General features: G+C 36.2%; 1 protein-coding gene across 1 annotated transcript in view; it reads right to left on the reverse strand.

The window, feature by feature from the left end:
• ITFG1 (integrin alpha FG-GAP repeat containing 1) overlaps nucleotides 1-24,707 on the reverse strand; it is a 306,253-nt gene that overhangs the window by 70,565 nt on the left and 210,981 nt on the right. Inside the window, exon 13 of the mRNA XM_034638036.1 lies at nucleotides 1,502-1,545. Coding sequence (XP_034493927.1) covers nucleotides 1,502-1,545 — 44 coding nt within the window. The remainder of the gene's footprint in view (nucleotides 1-1,501; nucleotides 1,546-24,707) is intronic.

Here is a 24,707-nt window from a genome sequence, read left to right on the forward strand (position 1 = left end):
TCTGAAAATTTCACAGACTAGGTAGACAATACCTGAATAACCTAGTTAATTCTAGCCTCTGGTTAATTCATCTACACCTAAAAAATGTTTTAAAGACAGACTTTTATTTTTTTAGAGCAGTTTTAGATTCACAGAAAAATTAAGTGGCAAGTACAGAGATTTCCCTTACATCTTCTGTATTCCCCTCCCCATAGCCTCCCCCACTATACATCTACATTTTTATAATAATATGAAAGCAGATGGATTTGACCAGGCACTCACATACATTCATAATGGATGTGGTGATGCACTGTCTAGGTGTTCTCTTCAGGACTGAGGCACTTATTCCCTGAGCTGCTCCGAGTGTTGGCTGATGATAGTTCACAGCTGGGTTACTATCTGAAACTTGTTTCCACCAAAGGGAGCTAGTTCCTATCAATTATAAGCCTTTCCTGGGGACTGCATACATGCAGTGTCTGACTGATAAAGGAATACAATATTCCTCGGCCTGGCTCCTCTGCCTCTATTTGGGCCATCTCTGAAGGGCCATCCTCGCTTCACAGCTCCCCATGCATCACAGACCAACTTCTCCTGCCAATCTTCCTTTCTTTACTACTTCATAGTTGTTGCTCCTGAATTAAGTCTAAATTATATCTGCATGCAAATCTCTGGGTGAGGGTCTGTTTCCATATGTCTTAAATACATAATTTCCCAACCATACACACAATGTTGGTCAAGTAGTGCTTAACTGGGGTAGTACAAGTAGGAGACTATTATCAGAACATTTAGCTTTGTGGTTTAGTTCCACTACTTAATAGCTCTATGACTTTGGGCAACTTAATTTCTCTGAGCATCAGTTTCCCCATCTTTACATGGGGGCAATTCCTTATGAAACAAGGGTTACTAAGAGGACCCAAGCAGGGATATACCAAAACACGCGTGCGTGCACATACACACACACACACACAGACACTCAAAATATAATGTAATATTACTATTTACATGTAATGGCAATTTCAAAAACTAAGCCTAATTATTTTTACGCTTTGTTATTTCACTGAAACATACCATTAGACAGTAAGTCAGTATTATGACTACACCAAAAAAAATTAATTAGTTGTCTACTATATGCTTGACCCCGTGCTATCTACCATGTATACAAAGATAAGAGCTTTCTTGACATCAAGGGATTCCAGTTCCAGTACAGAGGCATTTAATACAAACAGAAGTGAGTTCAAGTATTATATATGCCAAAATGGTAGTAGTATCCCAGAAATAATGGGAGGGGTGCATATTTTCCCAAGGTATCAGAAAAGGCTTTACAAAGGAGGTGAACCTTGAGGTAAGAATTTTTTAGGCAAGGTATTTTATTCCCAGTAAAGTTTTTTTGATCACTGAAGGATACTTTAACCACTCCTAAATAATAACAATTTGAGTGTAACCTATAACAACTATTTTGTGTTACCTATTATGCAGAGAATTTTCACAGAAAATTTTACAACTGAGAATTAAGTTTACTTACTGTTATCTTACGAGGACAGTCATTAGAACAGAGACCACTGAGAACTGCGGAAAAATAAGAAAAGGCCATTATTACTGTTATAATCTAAGCTTATATTTAAAGCAAACTCTAATTTCCCCCCCTATAATCTATTAATATGTTCTACTGAGTCATAATCACAAGCAGAAACCAATTCAATTCCTTTAGAGCTGAGTAAATCAAGTTTCTGTTGTTCACTTTATACTGTATTTAAAAAGCCTTTACTAAGCAGTTAAGATGCTGCTGTTTTGTGAAATACATAGGTGAGATAATTAATTATAGTTATATCATGCCATACCTACTGTTGGTTCTATTTTCCAAGCAGTTAGCTAAATTCCAAGGACAATTTAGATTCTGACAGAGATGTGCCAAATGCAAACCAATTAAAATGTATACTGAGAAAAACACATTTAGCATTTTATATCTCAAATTAGACTTTTTCCACTTATCTAGTCAAAGTTTCTGGGTCAAAGATTCTGGACACCCCTGATAACTATTATGGAGAACACAACTATAAAAGAATTGATGGATTTATAACAGACATACAAAAATAGTTGGTTTTTTTTTTAAGATTTTATTTATTTGACAGAGAGGTAGCCAGCGAGAGAGGGAACACAGCAGGGGAGTGGGAGAGGAAGAAGCAGGCTCCCAGCGGAGGAGCCCGATGTGGGACTCGATCCCGGAACGCCGGGATCACGCCCTGAGCCAAAGGCAGACGCTTAACGACTGCGCTACCCAGGTGCCCCAGACATACAAAAATAGTTTAATGACACATTTATTCTATAATCACCAAAAAAGAAAAGGTTAGAATGTGTGAATATTATTTGTATAAGTAACATGAGTTTTGAAACATAATTTTATTACCATCCTTTCATGTGAAGTGCCATCTTTGAAGGAAGTGGACATTATGTGCTCAGTAAGCATGAATTATCTCAATAATAAATATTTGTTAATTCAAGCATATCCATAGGAAAAAGGTATCTTACATTTATTTATATTCCATGAATGTGAAATGACAATCATTATAACAGAAATACTTAGGCTGGGCATAAAAAGTATAGACAAAGTTTATTAAGTATATATAAAGTATATACAAAGACACCAAAAAATGAGCATGACATACTTCATCACAAAGGAAGATACCTGTTCATCTGCTATATTACATTTACATGAACTACAGTCAGAAGAAACACTGAAATAAGTGTTTTACATTTGCAAAACAGTTTTCAGTGGTTAAGTTTCTTACCCTAGCACACTACCTGGTTCTCACTCTTTTATTCTCCCAACTTTCCATGACCTAATTTCTCCCTTTCCTTTGTTTCTCTTCCCTGAACTCCACACAGATATTGGTACTTCTTTTTTTCTTGTCACAAATGATTTTCATAAGCTTCATTTAAATCAGTATCTTGCTGAATAGTAATTATTTTCTCATAAGTCTGTCTTTGTAGCAGTATGTAAGCTCTGCATCATTTTATGCTTATTTTCTCAGGGCCTAACCCAATGTATTTGCTCAATAAGTGCTTGTTGAAGGAGGAAAAAGATGGATTATTCAATAAATGGTGACCGGATAATTGGCTAGTTGGAGGAAAATAAAGTTAGGCTTTAACTCAAAATAAAAAACTACCTTTGGCAAGGACACAAATAATATAAAGAACTCTTACATTTTAATAATAGAAAGACAAGCCAATTAAAAAATGGGCAAAGGATCTGAATAGGCATTTCTCCAATGAAGATACAGAGATACACAAAGCTCATGAAAAGATGTTCAGCATTATTAGCAATCAGGGAAATGCAAACCAAAACCACAATATAATGCACATTTGCAATATCCAAGAAGTGGAAGTAGCCCGAACAAATGTCTGAAGGATGAGTGGAAATAAATGAAATGTGGTATATATATACAATGGAACATTATTTGGCTTTAAAAAGAAATCCTGTCACATTTTACAACATGGATGAACCTGGAGGACATTATGCTAAGTGAAACAAGCCAGTCACAAAAAGACAACTATTCCATTTATATAAAGTATCTAAAGTAGCCACATTCATAGAAACAAAAAGTAGAACGGTGGTTCCCAGGGGTTAAGGGTGAGGAGAAAAGGGGTGGTTGTTAAATCAGTATAGAGTTTCAGAGTTGCAAGATGAAAAAGTTCTAGGGATCTGTTTCACAACAATGTGAATATACTTAACATTACTGACTGCACATTAAAAATGGTTAAGATGGTAAAAAACAAAACAAAATGAAATAAACTCCCAAGATACCATTTCACACCCATTAGGATGGGTATAATCAAGATGTCAGATAATAACCAATGTTGGTGAGGAGAGAGAAATGGGATCCCTCACACATTTCTGGTGGGGATGTAAAATGGTCCAGTTGCTTTTGGAAAACAATCTGGCAATTCCTTAAAAGGATAAACACAGAGTTCCCATTTAACCCAGCAATTCCATTCCTAGGTATATCTCAAGAGATATTAAAATAGAAAAATTAAAATATATGTGCACATGAAAGCTTATACATTAATGTTCACAGCAGTAATAGTTATAATAGCCAAAATTCATCAACTGATGAATGGATAAAAAAGACATGGTATATTCATAAAATGGAATATTATTTGGCAATTAAAAGGAATAAAGTATTGGTTATGCTACATGGATGATCTTGAAAACATTATGGTAAGTGAAAGAAATCAGTCATAAAAGGCTGTACTTTATATGATTCCATTTATATGGAATGTCTGGGATAGGCAAATCTATGGACAAAGACAGTAGTGGGCCTAGGGCTGGGGTGGGTTGGGGTGGGGACAGGGGATTAAAGGTGATTACTAAAGGGAATGGGGTTTCTTCTGTGATAATAAGCATTTCTAAAATGGATTGTGGTGATGGTTGCCCAATTCTGTGAATATGCTCAAAGCCACTGAAGTGGGTGAATAGTATGGTATGTGAATTGTATCTCAAAGCTGTTACCATACAAAAAAGACATAAAAATTTAAAAGCTAATGACAAAGGGGTAAACTTCCTTTTAAACATACATTACAAAACCATACTATACTGCTCATATACAAAGAGCTTCTAGGTATGAGTTCAAAGATGATAATACAATAGAAAACAAAGGATATCAAGAAGCAATATCCAGAAGAGAAAATGCAAATAATCAAAGACATAAACAAAAACACTCAACCTCACCAGTCAGGGAAGAAAAAAATCAATTTTATACCTAACAGGCAAGAAATAAAAGACCAAGAAAAATGTCTGTAGGAAAAACAATAAAGTCAAAGATAAATGAAAAACTAGGAAAAATATTTGCAACACATATAACAAAGGATTAACTTCCCTAATATATACTACAGTGCATTTATAAGTAAGACAACTGTTTGCAGAAATAAAAGTACAAATGACTCTTAGACATATGAAAAGATGCTGAACTTTACTCAGTATAAGAAAAATGCAAAATAAAAGAGACAATACCTTTCACTTACGTGATTGGCAAAAATCAAAAAGTTTAATAACCCATTGGTTGGTGAGGGTGTTAGGAAATACGCATTCTTATATACTGTAGATAAAAAGTGTAAATTGATACAATTTCTATGAAGGGACATCTGTTAAAATAAATATACTATAAAGTTCAAAACTAGGCAGAATTAATCTGCGGTGTTGGAGTGAAAACAGTGGTTACTTTTAAGTGAAGTGGGTTAGTAACTAATAGGGGAGCATGAGGAAGCTTCTGGTTGGTGGTTATATGTGTTTCTTGATCTGGGTGTAATTACATGGGTACATTTTATTTTGTGAAAATTTACAGGCCTGTGTACTTAGGTATATTTTCTGTATGTATACTTCAATAATTGTTTATTTAAAACATTCACGTTATTTTTTAATAATTCCATTTTTAGAAATTTATTCTACAGGATATTCTCTGTGGCATTATTTATAATAACAACAACAAGGGATTGAAATAGCCTTGATATCTATTTAAAAGAACTCATTGTAGCCATACTATGTGGTACTATATTCAGTAGTTAATGAGGCAGCTCTAGATTATATTGCTGTGGGATAATCTCTAAGATATGTTGTTAAGTGAAGAAAGCAGAGCCTAGAACAACCATTTATGTAAAATAAAAGTATACACATGTATATGCTTGCATATATATAAAATATCTTGGATAGACACAAAGAAGTTGTCTCTGAGAAAAGGAACTGGACCACTGGGAGATGGGGGAAAGGGAGACTGACTTTTCATCATTTACTCTTGCATTTTTTTCATCATTTGCATGATTACTTATCTTAAAAACCAAATTTATTAATGAAATAAAAATTTAGAGCTCTCAGATCAACAGGTACTGAACTGGACAGTGTCATATGATGGTGGGAATGTAAATGCCTGTAGCTTTTGGGAAAGGTAATTTGGTATTATTTATTAACATTAAAAACACAGCCCCTCAACTCACTGATTTCATGTCTGTGAAATACTGGAAACCACCTACATATCTACTGAGAGAAAATACAGGTAAATTATGAAACATGTACAGTATTATTGAATGACATGGAGCTATTTAAAGAATGAAGGACATCTGGGCTCTTTCTGTATTCTGGCTATTGTGGATACTGCTGCTATAAACATTGGTGTGCATGTGCTCCTTCAAATCACTATGCTTGTATCCTTTGGATCAGAAAGAAATGAATCTTGCCATTTGCAATGACATGGATGGAACTAGAGGGTATTATGCTATGCGAAATCAGTCAGAGAAAGATAATTACCATATGATTTCACTCATGTGTAATTCAGGAAACAAACAGATGAACATAGGAGAAGGGAAGAAACAATAAAAAAGGACAAAATCAGAAGGAGAGAAACCATAAGAGACTCTTAACTCTAGGAAACAAACTGAAGGTTGCTGGAGGGGTGGTGGGAGAGGGGATGGTGTAACCGGGTGATGGGCATTAAAGAGGGCACTTGATGTAACAAGCACTGGGTGTTATATGCAACTGATGAATCACTAAATTCTACCTCTGAAACTAAATAAAATAAGCTCCTCCTTCACTCCCCCACACCCCCCAAATAGAATGAAAGAGACCTACAAGTGATGACTTGAAAGAGTGTTTATGCTCTCTTGCTGAGGTAAAAAAACAAGATATAGGCAAAAATGTTTGGCAAAATTCTATTTACAAATGTATGTGTTGTATAAATCTCAGAGACATAATGCTGAGGTAAAGAAACCAGAGGCAAAGAGTATAATATTGTATTCTTGTTTTTATATGACATTCAAAATTGGGAAAATGAATCTGTGGCGACCGAGATCAGAACAATGGATATACTTTTGCAGGGAGTATTGACTGGGTTGGGGGACCTTCTGGGATACTGCAAATATTGCTTCTTGACCTAGGTGTGGCTATAAGGGGGTACACCTATGTAAAATTTCACCAAGCTGTAGACCTTTACCTTTCTTTCTCTGTACACCCATCACTATAACCGTTCTTACCACCTCACACCTACATGCCAAGGTGCTCTCCCTGGATCTGACTTTTTTATTATGCACATCCATTTTTTTCCCTCTGAACATTGCTGCAAAATTTATCTTCTTAATTCACACAGTTATGTGAACAAAGGATCAATCTGATGAAAAATGTAAGGAGTAAGTGTGATCATTTTATGTGTCAACTTGACTGGACCATGGGGTGCCTAGATAATTGGCCAAAAATTATTCTAGGTATTTCTGTGTGAGCAGTTTTAGATGAGGTTAATATTTAATTGGTAAAATGAATAAAAGAGATTGCTCTTCATAGTGTAGATGGGCCCCATCCAATCAGTTGAAGGCCTGAATAGAACAGAAGTCTGACCCTTTCCTAAGTAAGATGTCTCTGGCCAGATGGCCTATACACTAGAACATCAGGTTTTCCTGCCTGACAAACTCTCTCTCCCTCCCTCCCCCACTTCCCCCCCCATATATAACTGGTTCTGTTTCTCTGAAGAACCCCGACTAACACAGTGTATCTGCAATTATTGGATCACTGAAAATCTTCTCTTTGCCATATATGCCCATTCATCAATGGATACCATCAACGTTCTCCCTGAAGGTGAATTAATTTCTGCTTCTTACTATCTGCTCATTCTCTATTCCTGTGATCATGGCCTTCCACCTGGAATGTTGTGCCATTACCCATTTTGGTCGTTCCATCTTTCTGGAACTAGGTTCTCACCCATCATTTTCACAGAAGCCTTCTTTGATCTTAATAATCTTAGAGCACATATAATTCAAGTATAAAGCACTTTTCACTGTTCTTTATAGCTATATTACATGCATACATCTTCCTCTTTCAAGCAGACAGAATCCTATTAGTAATAAATGCTTGTTATGTAAACGGTGGTTTCCAAAACATATGCACACACATATTTTGTAACAGCTTTCAGATATAATTCACATTTTGAGATAGCATTCACCCATTTACACTGTCCTATTAAGTGGTTTTTAGTGTATTCCCGGAGTTGTGCAACCATCACCATAATCACTTTTCATCAGTTCTAAAAAGAAACCCTATACCCTTTAGCTACCATGCCCTAGTCCTCCTATTCCTACCCTTAGCCCAAAGCAACCACGATAATCATCTACTGTGTCTACATACTCTTCTGAATATTTTGAGGATATTACAGAAAAAATTCAAAAATGTAGAGAAGAAAATAAAAATCACTTGTAATCCAACCATCCAGATATTCTTATCAATCTGTTGTAAGATATCACACTGTCATAGACTGAATGTGTTCCCCCAAAGTTCATAGATTGAAGTTCTAACCTCTGGTGCTGCCATATTTGGAGATGAGGCCTCTAAGGAAAAATTAAGGTTAAACGAGTTTTTAAGGGTGGAGTATTGATCTGACGGGATTAGTGTCCTTATAAGAAGAGACATGAGAGAGCTTGCTCTCTTGCTCTCTCTCTCTCTCACTCACTGCATGCACAAAGCGGAGGTCATGTGAGCACCCAAGGAGATGCAGGCCACCTATAAGCCAAGAGAAGAGGCCTCAGAATGAAACCTACTTTGCTGGCACCCTGATTTTGGAATTCTCAGTCTACAGACTATGAGAATCAAATTTCTCTTGTTTAAGCCACCCAGCCTGTGTACGGAACTTTGTTACGGCAGCCTGCGCAGACATACTTAAGAAATTTACATATATGAAATCACACTACACATAATTTTGTAATCTTCTTTTTGGTTAACATAATCCAATCTTTTCCTACATTATTAAATATGCTTCTATCACATAACTACATGATATTCCACTGTATGTATGGATAGATATATGCATAAAAATAAAATACCCATTCTTGGGGCGCCTAGGTGGCTCAGTTGGTTAAGTGTCTGCCTTTGGCTCAGGTCATGATCCCAGGGTCTTGGGATCAAGCCCTGCATCAGGCTCCCTGCTTGGTGGGAAGTCTGTGTCTCCTTCTGCCCCTTCACCTCTCTTGTTCTCTCTCTTGTATGCACACGTGAGATAGTAAATATATATATAAAACACTTATTAGTATTTTAGTATTAGTATGTTCTTATTAGGACATTTAGGTTCTCCTCCACTCTATAATCCAACTTTTTCTCCTCTTAAAAACACCACTGGGAAGATCATCTTTACAGATATGGTATATTATACACAAATCTTTGGCACATCTCTGATAATTTTTTTGGGATAACCATAGAATTAGAAATATTTCTTGTATTTAATCTTAAAGCTTTTGGTGTGTAAACTGAAACTATCCTTCAGAAAGGTTATCAAGCATCTTTTTAGTAAACATTCGTGACCTGGTAAGTGCCAAACTCTGAACAGGAATTTGCTTTCATATATGCTCTTCCTTAATCCTCACGGAAAGATTGTGAGATATGTTTAGTTGACTCACACAGTCATCTTCTTCTTCTTCTTCTTCTTTTTTTTTTCCAAAAAAGGAAACTGAAGCTTGGGCCAGTACATCACTCAAGGTCACAAAACAAATGGAGCTCTTATGAAAGAACATGTGGCCACTAGACACTAACTCATTTAAAAAACACATTATCCTATTTTTATGGGAGATGGAAAAATCGATGAAGCAGTGGATTATTTTATTTTCTGTACAAGATAAATTGTCTGTGTCTTGTTTAACATAGTTGAGAATATTTACTCAAAATTATATAATCGTCTGTTTCATTTTGTATATAGTAAGCTAAAAATTGGGTTCCTGCATCTATTTTTTTTACAAGCTTTCCTCTGTCAAAGTTGAATTTTCATATTATAGCAATAGGATCAAGGTAAGATTTAAATATATCATACCTATATACATNGCATCTATTTTTTTTTTTTTACAAGCTTTCCTTTGTAAGTTGAATTTTCATATTATAGCAATAGGATCAAGGTAAGATTTAAATATATCATACCTATATACATATCATAACATATATGTCATACATATTACACATACATGTGTCTTATAAAAGGAGATGTCTACATAATACAAATAGAATATGCATTTCCTTGTTTTCTGCAAGCATAATTATAAGAAGGAATGGTAATAATCCTTGACCCTAATTGATATTCTGGTTGATAATATTGTTTAATTAGGAATTCAGAACTCCTAAATACTATTATAAAGGTTAACCTGTTCTTAGCCTGAAATTATTATTTCATCTACAGAACAACTTTTTTCCAGTGATATCCACCTAATAACTGCAGAGGTAGGGCAGACTTAGGCTGTATGGTTTCTGGGCTCTACTAGCTCTGTATATTTGACATGAGGCAGAAAAAAAATGTCTTTAGCTACTTTCAATAATTATTTTGCTTTCTCCAAGAATACTATAGAAGAAGGGAATTTTACTTTTAACTTTGGCGTTATCACAAAATCCCTCTGTTTTCCCTTTAGGTTTCTGATCAGAAAAAAGGGACACATCTACTCACATACACACTTCTATCTTCTTCTTCTCGTGAGTTATTAAAAGTCTGAAAAGCATTAGGTTCCTTCAAATATACAGGCTATATTAGGACAATTTTTATTTTTATTTCTCTACTATATTTTTCTGTATATTAATGTGACAGACTCATTAGTACACAGCTTATTAAAATTACATACATCTTCAAAAAGAAAGGAAGAACTGAATTAAATGCTGAGAAACACAATATAGCATACATTTTATATATGTGTTAGTAGTTCATCTTGTTATTAATAAGGATTTTTTTTGGTTAGTTTCTGTTCATACCAGATTAATTATACCAAGTCTACAGGTCATGAATGTTCATCAAGAATAAATCCCAAAGCGACTATTTGATACCAACAGTGGCTAAAATCTGTAAGATCTGCTCCTTTCAGGCCCCCTATTCATACAGTACTGGAAATTTCATCAAGTGTGTGAGCCAGTGGAAAGTGTGGGCATGGGCAAACCACTTCACTTCTCTGTTTTACAGCTTTACAAAAATCTTTAAAATAATATGGTTGGAAAAAATAATTTTTAAGGTTTATAAAAACTCCCATATCCTATGATTCCAGACTGTTGTCTATCTTGCTAGTAGTCTCAGGTGCTTAACATTCTGCCCCAGCACAGATGGAAGTGGCCTGGTTTTAAAGAGCGCTTTATTTATGTTTGCTCACATATGCCAGAAATGCAGAGCAGAACCAGGAGTATAACTTATTTTGTAAGCTAATATTCTGCTTTCTCTTTCCAAAATATGCAAGATCATACTATTTTAAAAAGTTATGCATTCCAATGTGTTTCCACTAAAAGTGATCATATGTAGGTGTTATTATATGAGACAATCCATGTAAAACACTTGCCAGAGGGCCTGGCACATGATAAAAAAAACAAATATTGGCTACTGCTGTTTATTTTTAAATGAATTGTGGATTCTATAATTCTGGATTCCAGTATTTAGAAGTATCAGTTTTCACTGCCACAGCTTCTTTTGGTGTGCTTGAAACTCTGGGAACCACCAGAAGCTAGCAGAGAATGCTCAGTGCTCATAGTATTTATATCTAGTAAGTAGCAAAGGGCATAGCTTTTTAAAAATACTTTTCCAGATTTTCCAAATGTTTTATAATTGGCTGCCTTATTTTGTAATCAAAAAACAAGTGCTAAACCAAAATTTTACTACTAAAAGAAAAGGAATAATGCTTTAAAATTCTCTTGCATAATCAAAAAGTAAAAAGGTAGACTCTGATGTGTTTTTACAAATGTCACCCTGAAATTACAATTTTAAGACTCCATAATGTTAAGCTTAAGAACAAGTTAAAAGTACCAGTAGTCTATTAATTCAGTGCAAGAATATAATTTCCCCAGTGACATCAGAATAAAAATTCCATCCTTTGTGTTTTAGTCAGAAAAAAAAAAAAAAAGCAAACAAACCAAAAACCCACTTCTAAATGCTCCAAGGCAGAATTTATTATTACAGCAAAAGCTCACTTCCTAGAAGTGAGACAGTTATATATTTTTTTTATATAAAACTATATGGTTTTAAGTAAAACATTTTTCTTAAGCAACTGCAACAACAACTGGGCAGGTGTGCTAAAATAAAGAGCCCAAATGGAAAATGAAATTTCACAGGGTAGATACTGGTATACAATTCCAGCCTTCCACTATTTGTGTTTTTCAACACTGTGAGCTTCTTGAAGTAGCTCTGTTTCTCATGTCAAGTGTCAACGAATGGTTTCCTACTAACTAGCTGATCTTGCCTGAACCACAGTCTAATTTTTATAAGTTTAAGGATTTTATCCATTTCATAAACTTTTATAAATTATTAGTATATATTTGTGACCATATTATAAAATCCTTTATAGATTTATTATAACATTTTAAAATACCCTTTTAAATAAACTTTTAAAAAGTAATTTCTAATACCCTTAGACTTTAAAAACTATAGTTGTTACAAAAAAGATTAATGGAATATAGAAGATAGTCCATTCGCAGAATTAAATGAAAACCTGTAATTAAAATACTTAATAAGCTATTTGAAGTACTGGTTACTAGTAGATTAAATTAGTTTAAAACATGACTAATGGAATGTACAATTCCTAANTATATTTGTGACCATATTATAAAATCCTTTATAGATTTATTATAACATTTTAAAATACCCTTTTAAATAAACTTTTAAAAAGTAATTTCTAATACCCTTAGACTTTAAAAACTATAGTTGTTACAAAAAAGATTAATGGAATATAGAAGATAGTCCATTCACAGAATTAAATGAAAACCTGTAATTAAAATACTTAATGAGCTATTTGAAGTACTGGTTACTAGTAGATTAAATTAGTTTAAAACATGACTAATGGAATGTACAATTCCTAAGTTCTCTTTAAAATGACAATGCGTAGGATCTTTTTTTTTCTTTTAGATTTTTAATTTTTAAGTAATCTCTACCCCCAAGGTGGGGCTTGAACTCACAACCCTGAGACAGAGGTGCATGCTCTACTGCCTAAGCTTGTCAGGCACCCTGACAATGCTTAGGACCTTAAGATTTCATTTTTTTTTTTTTTAAGATTTTATTCATTTATTTGACAGAGAGAGAGAGACAGCAAGAACGAGCACAAGCAGGGGGAGTGGGAGAGGGAGAAGCAGTCTCCTCGTGGAGCAAGGAGNTAAAACATGACTAATGGAATGTACAATTCCTAAGTTCTCTTTAAAATGACAATGCGTAGGATCTTTTTTTTTCTTTTAGATTTTTAATTTTTAAGTAATCTCTACCCCCAAGGTGGGGCTTGAACTCACAACCCTGAGACAGAGGTGCATGCTCTACTGCCTAAGCTTGTCAGGCACCCTGACAATGCTTAGGACCTTAAGATTTCATTTTTTTTTTAAAAGATTTTATTCATTTATTTGACAGAGAGAGAGAGACAGCAAGAACGAGCACAAGCAGGGGGAGTGGGAGAGGGAGAAGCAGTCTCCTCGTGGAGCAAGGAGACTGATGAGGGGCTTGATCCCAGGACACTGGGATCCTGGGATCATGACCTGAGCCAAAGACAGACGCTTAATTGACTGAGCCACCCAGGTGCCCCTTAAGATTTCATGTTAAAACACATTATATGTTAGCTCATGTATTCTGAAAGACACTTGAAGTATAGCTTTGTGATTCAGTTTACATTATCTACTTCACACAAATGTCAAAACCAAAAAAATAGCAATGATCAAGAAAAAAATACTGTAACACTAAACCACTGTGCTGGCTGGGAGAAGGATGAGTAGAATAACGTCAAAGCTATAAAGGTCAATACTGTATAATGGTTTTAGTAGCATTTAAAATGAAAAATCCAGTGTTGTAGGGCTCTCCTCCAGGGGAGGGAAGCAGGTCCATGCCTTACCAGATCCTTTAAGATCTGGAGTTTTGAATCCCAGCCATATGCCAGAGATATAACACAGGAGAACTGTGTTGCTGAGTGTGCCTATGCTCTGGCACAGAGAGGTTGAGGGCAGAGATCTGACAGAGGCTCGGGCCACAGGAGGGGAGATTGTTCGCTTTTCTGTGAGGGTTTCCTGAGCAGTGGCAGCTGAGAGTTCCCCTCTCTTGGGACAAGAGGGCTGGATGATGCCATCTTCCATTCTCCTCTTCCCCACCCTGCTGATCGGTGAGACTTCAGTGAGCATGAAAGAGCCCCCAGTGGGAGCTGGAGCCGCTCACACCAAACCCGGCCACCTGTGCCCTGCATGAGCATCTTTATTAGGACAGGTCTGACTGTGAGCCAATGCAGCAGGCCTCTCCCCTAGAGGACCAACACAGGCCCCCCACATGTACCAAGTCTACCAACCACAGAGTATTCCTAAGGGTCAGCTTCAGTTTTGGTGGAAAGAGGACCAAGCTTCCCCCCACCCGCCCCCGCTTTTTTCCTTTCTTTTTTCTTTGGAATAAGGCTTATAGTTTCTCATTTTTTAGATCAGGCTTCTTTTTGTTTTACTTTTCCTTCCTTCCTCTCTCCTTCCCTCCCTCTTTTCTTTTCTTCCCTCTCTCCCTTTCTTTCTTTCTTCCTTCCTTCCTGCCCTCCCTCCCCCTTCCTTCCTTCCTTCTCGTTTTACTTTTTCTTCCTTCCTTCCTTCCTTTCTTCCTTCCTTCCATCCATCCATCCATCCATCCTTCCTTTTTCTTTGCAATCAGGCTTATAGTTTTCTGTTTGTTTGTTTTTTGGGTTCCTTTACTGTTTCTTTTTTTCTTGGATCAGGTTTGTTTGTTTTTTAATCAGGCTTATCTTAACAAACAAATCGAAGCACACCTAATTAAAGGCCCAAACACTCCCCACTGCAAGCAGGGAGGAACCCTGCAGAAGACTGACCTGTGGGAAAGAGCAGCCAAGACACAAAAGCAGAGTGCACACAGCATACCAGAAACACTTCCTGAAGAGCCAGGCCCTGGACAGTGTATGACCTCTTTTTAATATAGCATTATGCTCAGGAGCAGGAAATATAACAAGCTTTCATAATATTCAAAAGACAGAAACTTAGCCAAAATTTTAAGACAGAGGAATTCTTCCTACAAGAAAGATCAAGAAGAAATCACAGACACAGACTTGCTCAAAACAGATATAAGCAATCTATCTGAATAAGAATTTAGAACAACAGTCATAAGATTACTAGTTAGGCTTTGAAAACAGCATAGGACATCAGAGAAACCCTTGCTTCAGAGATGAAAGACCTAAAAACTAGTCAGGCTGAAATAAATAATGCTATAAGTGAGATGCAAAACCAATGGAATGTAATCACAACAGGACAGAAGAAGCAGAGGAATGAATAGGTAACATGAAGATTAAATTATGGAAAATAACAAACCAGAAAAGAGGAGGGAAGGAAAACTATCTGATCATGAATACAGACTTAGGGAACTCAGCGGTTCCATAACGTGCAATAATATCTGTATCATAGGAGTCCCGCAAGAAGAAGAGCAAGAAAAAGGGGCAGAAGGGTTATTTGAACAAATTATAGCTGAGAACTTCCCTAATTTGGGGAAGGAAACGGGCATTCAAATCCAGGAGGCACAGAGAACTCCCCTCAAAATGAATAAAAAAAGACCAACACCAAGACACATCACAGGGAAATTTGCAAAATACCAACAAAAGAGAGAATTCTGAAAGGAGCTAGGGACAAAAGGTCCTTAACCAACAGGGGTAGACACATAAGTTTAGCAGCAGACCTGACCACAGAAACTTGGCAGGCCAGAAGAAAGTGGCATGATATATTCAATGTGCTAAATGGAAAAAATACACAGCTAAGGCTGTCATTCAGAATAGAAGGAGAAATAAAGTGCTTCCAAGACAAGCAAAAACTAAAGGAGTTCATTAACACTAAAGCAGCTCTTCAAGAAATATTAAAGTGGACCCTTTGAGTAGGAAAGAGAGACCAAGAGTAACAAAGACTAGAAAGGAACAGAGACAGTTTACAGGAACAGCGACTCTACAGGTACTAATGGCACTAAATTCATATCTATCAATAATCACTCTGAATGTAAATGGACTCAATGCTCCAGTCAAAAGACACAGGGTATCAGAATGGATTAAAAAACAAGACCCCATTGATATACTGCTTCCAAGAGACTCATTTTAGACCAAAAGACATCTTCAGATTGAAAGTGAGAGGTGGAGAACCATGCTAACGGATGTCAGAAGAAACCTGGAGTAGCCATCCTTATATTAGACAAACTAGATTTTAAACCAAAGACTGTAATAAGAGATGATGAAAGGCAGTAGATCATAATAAAGAGGTGTATCCAACAAGAAGATCTAAGAATTGTAAATATTTATGTTCCCAACTTGGGAGCAGCCAAATATACAAATCAATTAATAACAAACTTAAAGAAACTCATTGAAAACAATACATTAATAGTAGGGAACTTTAATAATCCACTCAAAGCAATGGACATACCATGTAAGCAGAAAATCAATAAGGAAACAATGGCTTTGAATGACACACTGGACCAGAAGGACTTAATAGATCTATTCAGAGCATTTCATCCTAAAGCAGCATAATACACATTCTCTTCGAGTGCACATGGAACACTCTCCAGAACAGATCACATACTAGGTCACAAATCAGGCCTCAACTGGTACAAAAAGATCAAGATCATACCATGCATATTTTCAGACCACAATGCTATGAAACTTTAAGTCAGCCACAAGAAAAAAATTTGGAAAGAGCACAAATACACACAGGTTAAACAACATCCTACTAAAGACTGAATGGGTCAACGAGAATATTAAGGAAGAAATAAAAAAAATACATGGAAGAAAACAAAAGTGAAAACACAACAGTCCAAAACCTGTGGGATGCAGCAAAGGTGGTCCTAAGAGGAAGTATATCGCTATACAGGTCTTCCTCAAGAAGTAAGACAAGTCTCTTGAGGCGCCTGGGTGGCACAGCGGGTTAAGCGTCTGCCTTCGGCTCAGGGCGTGATCCCGGCATTATGGGATCGAGCCCCACATCAGGCTCCTCCGCTATGAGCCTGCTTCTTCCTCTCCCACTCCCCCTGCTTGTGTTCCCTCTCTCGCCGGCTGTCTCTATCTCTGTCAAATAAATAAATAAAATCTTTAAAAAAAAAAGAAGTAAGACAAGTCTCAAATATACAACCTAACCTTACACCTAAAGGAGCTGGAAAAAGAACAGCCAAGAAAGCCTAAAACCAGTGGAAGAAGGGAAATAGTAAAGATTACAGCAGAAATCAATGGTAGAGAAAACAAAACAAAACAACTCAGGAGAACAGATTAACGAAACTAGGAGATGGTATACTGAAAGAACTGAAAAGATTGATAAAACCTCTAGCCAGACTTACCAATCACTAATAAAACAGGTGAGATCACAACCAACACACAGAAATACAATTATAAGAGAATATTATAAGCAATTATATGCCAACAAATTGGGCAATCTGGAGAAAATGGATAAATTCCTAGAAACATATAAACTACCAAAACTGAAACAGGAAGAAACAGAAAACCTGACAAGTTCCATACTCAGCAAAGAAATTGAATCAGTGATCAAAAATCTTCCAACAAACAAGAGTCCAGGGCAAGATGGCGTCTCAGCGGAATTCTATCAAACATTTAAAGAAGAATTAATACCTATTCTTCTGAAACTGTTCTAAAAAAACAGAAATGGAAGGAAAACTTCCAAACTCATTCTACGAAGCCAGCATTACCTTGATTCCAAAACCAGACAAAGACCCCACCAAAAAATTATAGACCAATATCCCTGATGAACATGGATTCAAAAATTCTCAATAAGAGACAAACTAATCAATCTAACAGTATATTAAAAGGATTATTCACTATCACCAAGTGGGATTTATTCCTGGGCTCTAGGGTGGTTCAATAACCACAAATCAATCAACGTGATACATCACATTAATAAAAGAAAGGATAAGGACCATACGATCCTCTCGATAGATGCAGAAAAAGCATTTGACAAAATATAGCATCTTTTCTTGATAAAAACCCTTCACGATGTAGGGATAGAGGGAATATACGAAAACATCATAAAGGCCATGTATGAAAGACCCACTGAGAGCTTTGCCCCTAAGGTCAGGAACATGACAGGTATGCCCACTCTCAGCACTATTGTTCAATATAGTACTGGAAGTCCTAGCCTCAGCAATCAGACAACAAAAAGAAGTAAAAGGCATCGAAATCGGCAAGGAAGAAGTCAAACTTTCATTCTTCGCAGATGACACGATACTCTATGTAGAAAACCTGAAAGACTCCTCCCAAAAATTGCTAGAACTGATACATGAATTCGGCAAAGTCTCAGGATATAAAATCAACATACATATAAGTCTGTTGCATTTCTATACAACAATAATGAAGCAGCAGAAAGAGAAATCAAGGAATCGATCCCATTTACAATTGCACTAAAACCCCTAAGATACCTAGGAATAAACCTAACCAGAAGATCTGAAAAATACAGAATACTTATGAAAGAAATGAAGACCCAAAGAAACGGAAAAACATTCCACGCTCATGCATTGGAAGAGCAAATGTTGTTAAAATGTCTATGCTACCCAAAGAAATATACACATTCAATGCAAACCCTATCAAAATAACAGCAGCATTTTTCACAGAGATAGAACAAACAAATCTAAAATGTGTATGGGATAGAAAAGACCTCAAATAGCCAAAGGAATATTGGAAAAGAAAACCAAACCTGGAGGTACCACAATTCCGGGTTTCAAGCTGAATTACAAAGCTGCAATCACCAAGACCGAATGGTACTGGCATAAAAACACACAGATCAATGGAATTGAACAGAAAACCCAGAAATGGACCCACATCTATATGGTCAACTACTCTTTAACAAAGCAGGAAAGAATACCCAATGGAAAAAAGACAGTTTCTTCAACAACGGATGCTGGGAAAATTGGACAGTGACATGCAAAAGAATGAAACTGGACCATTTTCTTACACTACATAAAAAAATAGACTAAACATGGATGAGAGACAGGAATCCATCAAAATTCTAGAGGAGAACACAAGCAGCAACCTCTCTGACCTCGGCCACAGCAACTTCTTACTAGACATATCTCAGAGGGGCAAGGGAAACAAAAACAATAGTGAACTATTGGGACGTCATCACGATAAAAAGCTTCTGCACAACAAAGGACAGAATCAACAAAACTGAAAGGCAATGTATGGAATGGAAGATATATGCAAATGACATATCAGATAAAGGGCTAGTATCCAAAACCTATAAAGAATGTATCAAACTCAACATCCAAAAAATAGTAATCAGTTAAGAAATGGGCAGAAGACATGAATAGACATTACTGCAAAGAAGACATACACACGGGTAACAGACACATGAAAAAATGCTGATCATCACTCATTATCAGGGAAATACAAATCAAAACCACAATGAGATACCATCTCATACCTGTCAGAATGGGTAAAATTAACAATTCAGGAAGCAAGATGTTGGTGAGGATGCAGAGAAAGGGGAACCCTCCTGCACTGCTGGTGGGAATGTAAACTGGTGCAGCCACTGTGGAACACAGTACGGAGGTTCCTCAAAAAGTTAAAAATAAAACTACCCTATGACCCAGCAATTGTACTAGTAGGTATTTATCCAAAGGACACAAATATAGTTATTCGAAGGGGTGCATTCACCTCAATGTTTATAGCAGCACTACCAACAATAACCAAATTATGGAAAGAGCCCAAATGTGCATTGACTGATGAAAGGATAAAGAAGGTGTGGTACATGTATAGAATGGGATATTATTCAGCCATCAAAAACAATGAAATCTTGCCATTTGAGGATATGGATGGAGCTAGACTGTATTATGGTAAGTGAAATAAGTCAGAGAAAGACAAATACCATATGATTTTACTCATATGTGGAATTTAAGAAACAAAAAAGATGAACATAGGGGAAGGGAAAGAAAAATAAAATAAGATAAAGACAGAGAAGGAGGCAAATCATAAGAGACTCTTAACTCTAGAGAAGAAACAGCATCAATGGAGGGAGGTGGGTGGGGGATGGGCTAAAATGGTGATGGACATTAAGGAGTGCAGTTGTGATGAGCAGTGGGTGTTGTACGTAAATGATGAATCACTAAATTCTACTCCTGAAACTAACAGTACATTATATAATAACTAATTTGAATTTAAATAACATCTTGGAAGAAAAAAAAAAAAAGAAAAATCCTTGCCTGGATTACAGGTGACTCCTCATATTCATTCTCTGAAAATGTCTTTTGTTTAAGACGTGAGTATAAGGCAAATATCATAATCAAATATCATATGGGAAATAAAAGCCACCGTCCCAGCTATTCCTGTCATTCAGACATTAATTTAGACACTTCGTGGAAACCTTTTGGTCTGTTACCTATCTTTTATTATTTTAATTAAAAATAAATACGCTCATTGAAAACAACTTGGATACAGAAAGTTATAAAGTAAAAAGGGAATCATTTTTCAAGTAATTTTGATCCTGTTCTCTACTTGTGTAAACTGAGATTAAATGGGGAGGCATATGTTTTATACACATATAACTTTTTATATACGTATGTATATTTTTATACACATATAAAGTTGTTAAATTTATTCTAAATTCAGGAAGAGGTTTTTTTAAAATAATATATTTTTTTATTATATTACGTTAGTCACCATACAGTACATCCCTAGTTTTTGATGTAAAGTTCCATGATTCATTACTTGCGTATAACACCCAGTGCACAGGAGAGGTCTTACCCTAAAAACATATTTGATTCTAGGTAAATATGTTTGAAAAGCTTTTAGTAATTTAAAATGGAAAACATATATTTACCTTCCTTAATCCCTAAATATCACTACAATGATTTAAAAATTCTGAAAATAGAAGTGTGTGATCAACGGCATCTATTTTGAGGAATTTCTTAAGGGTATTACATAGGCAAATAATAGTGAGGAAATAGCCAATTAATGCTGACCAGGTCAGAGAGCTTGCAAGAAGTAAACTGAGCAATATTTATAAAATTCTATACAAAATTAATGTTGATATGGAAGAGCAAGAGAAAAATATTTTAAGACATACCAGTACTCAGAAAATATATTAACCTATGTAAACCTTTCCGAAAATCACGCGAGGAAGTATTTTGCCAAAAGAGATAGGAATTAGAGAAAAGAAAGGGAAAGAGGTGGCATATAGGTAAACTGATGGCAATAAAGCTGGTAAAATGGTTAAGTTTATCATTTTTTAAAGATTATATTTATTTGAGAGAGAGTGAGTGCATACACATGAGAGAGCAGGAGTGGGGGAAGGGGCAGAGGGAGAGGGAGAAGCAGACTTCCTGCTGAGCAGGGAGCCCAATGTGATGCAGGGCTTGATCCCAAGACCCTGAGATCATGACCTGAGCCAAAGGCAGAATCTTAACTGACTGAGCCACCCAGACACCCAAAACTTGTTAAGTTTAAATAATCATTGATAACATGGCTTTGAACTGTTAAGAAAGAATTTGTAAAACAGAAGGCAGAAAAGGTAAAACAAAATTAATCATCCGTAAGTCAACTTCCACTTTATTTCAACAGAATCTTGAAACAGGCAGGAAAATAAAACCTTTCTAAATATCTCCTCTTATTTGGGAAGTAAAGGTGAACATAATGTTAGAATTTAAAAAGCGGTAGGGTAACACAGGTTTATATATTTGTTAGAAATTGGAGTTAAGGGGCGCCTGGGTGGCTCAGTCGTTAAGCATCTACCTTCGGCTCAGGTCATGATCCCAGGGTCCTGGGATCGAGCCTTGCATCGGGCTCCCTGCTCCGCTGGGAGCCTGCTTCTTCCTCTCCCACTCCCCCTGCTTGTGTTCCCTCTCTCGCTGGCTGTCTCTCTGTGTCAAATAAATAAATAAAATCTTTAAAAAAAAAAAAAGAAATTGGAGTTAAGTCCTGGTAGAATTGAATTAGAATGCAGAAACTTCCAGTGTAGCTGACAGGAATAAGGAGAAAATACAGAGCTAGGAATCAGCTCTGATTCAGGGAGCTGGGGAACCCCACAATTCTGTAATACGCAGGATCCCTCGTCTTCACAGAAGTGCTTGGAATGCATTCTGCGGATCTGCAGTGTCATAGGGGACCAGTGGGAATAGGCAGAAGGATAGTTTTCTGTCACCAATTTTCTCAGTTTCCTTAACTGAAAATCATTTAGTACAGGCTGATTTGAGCATTAGGGCAACAGAATGATATTAAAGCAAAATCAACTCTGGACATTGTTGATGGCTTTGAAAGAACAATTACATACTAGTAACTGTCTGACTTAAGGCAAACAACTAATGATCAAAGGAAAGAGAGGAAGGCCATTTCAAAACAACTAGGTCATTTTTCCTATGTGACTGCTTCAAACTGGTATGTCATTTCCCATGACCTTTCTATAATGTATGTTATTAATATTTATGTTAATATCTTTAATGCAAAGTTATCTTGTTTCCTAAAACTAAAACCTCCTGCACCAAATTGGCTATCTTTGGGTCTGAACTTGCAGATGTGCGGAGAAAACCTTCTCCTGGATACTGTTAATCAGATGCTATACTACCCAGTGGTCCATCCTGACTTAGGCTACAAAGTCACAGGCTACAGATTCTCAAGAGATTTGTAGGTCTTTAAACTTTTTTTTTTTTTAAAGATTTTATTTATTTATTCGACAGAGATAGAGACAGCCAGCGAGAGAGGGAACACAAGCAGGGGGAGTGGGAGAGGAAGAAGCAGGCTCATAGCAGAAGAGCCTGATGTGGGGCTCGATCCCATAACGCCAGGATCACGCCCTGAGCCGAAGGCAGACGCTTAACCACTGTGCCACCCAGGCGCCCCATAGGTCTTTAAACTTTTTACATGCAATTTTTCAAATTCTACAAAATTAGAAATATAGAACGGACTGCACTCATACTTCACACAGTTTCAGCTGTCANTCTTTAAACTTTTTACATGGAATTTTTCAAATTCTACAAAATTAGAAATATAGAACGGACTGCACTCATACTTCACACAGTTTCAGCTGTCAACAAAACATGGCCAATCTTGTTACATCTACATTCCACTTCCTACTTCCCTGGGTTACTTCAAAGAAACACCTCAAACATGTCATTTCATTTTCATGTAGTCTTTTGACTGATAATTTAATTCTTTAAGTAAGTTTACTTTTTTCCTGAGCAGGACCATTATGTATTTATGTATTCTGTTACTCTAGTTATAATTTGTGGTCTACTGTAAGGACAAAAACTGTAATAATTTTAGTAGGACTAATTGTTTTATTATTCAACAAATATTTATCAAGGGCCTGCTATATACCAGATATTAGTATTAATGAATAGAAGTAAACCAATATGCATATTTTGACTTCATACAAAAATAAATAGGCGAACAACTAAACTGACTCATAAAAGAAGCGTGTGTTGTTTTACGAGGAGGTGAGTTTTACCGCATGGCATTCCAGCGGAAGCTGACTGAGATGCTGTGTTAGTGTGCACTTGGTTAAGATGCCTTCTGAGGCCTTTCCCATCTCTAAGATTCCCTGAAATTTCTGTAATTTTAAAAAATGTAAATAAATAAATACCAAGGAAGGACTGAATATCCTAAATTATATGTATGCATTTTTCACATGGACAGTTTCCAAGAGATCAATATAAAAAAAGTGTCAGACCAGCTTCTGCCTCATACTGAGAAACTGCCTTCTTTCTTTAGCATTATTGTTGTTGTTATTATTATTATTATTATTACTACTACAACTGGGAATCTGAATCCTATATCACTGTAGGAAAATCTTTTATGCTCTGATTTACTTCTTTTTTTCTTTTTTTTTTTTTTAAAGATTTTATTTATTTATTTGACAGAGATAGAGACAGCCAGCGAGAGAGGGAACACAAGCAGGGGGAATGGGAGAGGAAGAAGCAGGCTCATAGCGGAGGAGCCTGATGTGGGGCTTGATCCCATAACGCCAGGATCATGCCCTGAGCCGAAGGCAGACACTTCACTGCTGTGCCACCCAGGCGCCCCATGATTTACTTCTTTTTCATATGACCGATGACCTCTGCTCTAGGAGAGTCTAGAGGCGCACACATGGGAAGTAACGGCATCACACGCCCTCATGTTAACTAACAAATTTGTGAGTGTAGTGCAAAAAAATCATATTTTTTCAAGAGCGCAATACAAATAATTTCAAATATGAAAGCAGTTTTAAGACTTGAATAAGAGAACCTGTTGAGTGTAGGATGAACTTGATTTGTCCTAACCATATACAAATTAGTGTCTATTTCACTGGAATTTTTTCCTTACTATGCAATGAGTAACATCTATTCTAGGAAGCATTAATTTTCAATCTATACAGTGATACACATAAACACTTCAAATTCAGATGAACTAAGCAATAAATCCGGGTTTTTTTGAAAGCTTTAAACATGAGAAAATAGTTTCTTTGAAGTACACTGGCAAAACTCAAATAAAGGACACAAATCCTATAGCTATCTCATTAAACAGAAAAAAAATACTTTGAAAGAGAATTATTAATTTGAGTCTCAATATAAATTTTTGAAACAAATAAAATTTATTCTGGGTTGGAAAAAAAGGTTATTTTCACAGCACCCCATTAAGGTCATGAGAGAGAGCCCCTCTCTTACTGCATGATATTTTTTCTGTACATTTTTGGTTTATTAGCCTGGGAAACTGAGTTCTTTTTTTTTTTTTTTTTAAAGATTTTATTTATTTGAGTGAAAGAGAGAAAGAAAGAGGGAGAGCGCAAAAGCAGGCAGAGA

This window comes from Ailuropoda melanoleuca, chromosome 12 (assembly GCF_002007445.2).
Source record: "Ailuropoda melanoleuca isolate Jingjing chromosome 12, ASM200744v2, whole genome shotgun sequence".
NCBI classification, from domain to species: Eukaryota; Metazoa; Chordata; class Mammalia; order Carnivora; family Ursidae; genus Ailuropoda; species Ailuropoda melanoleuca.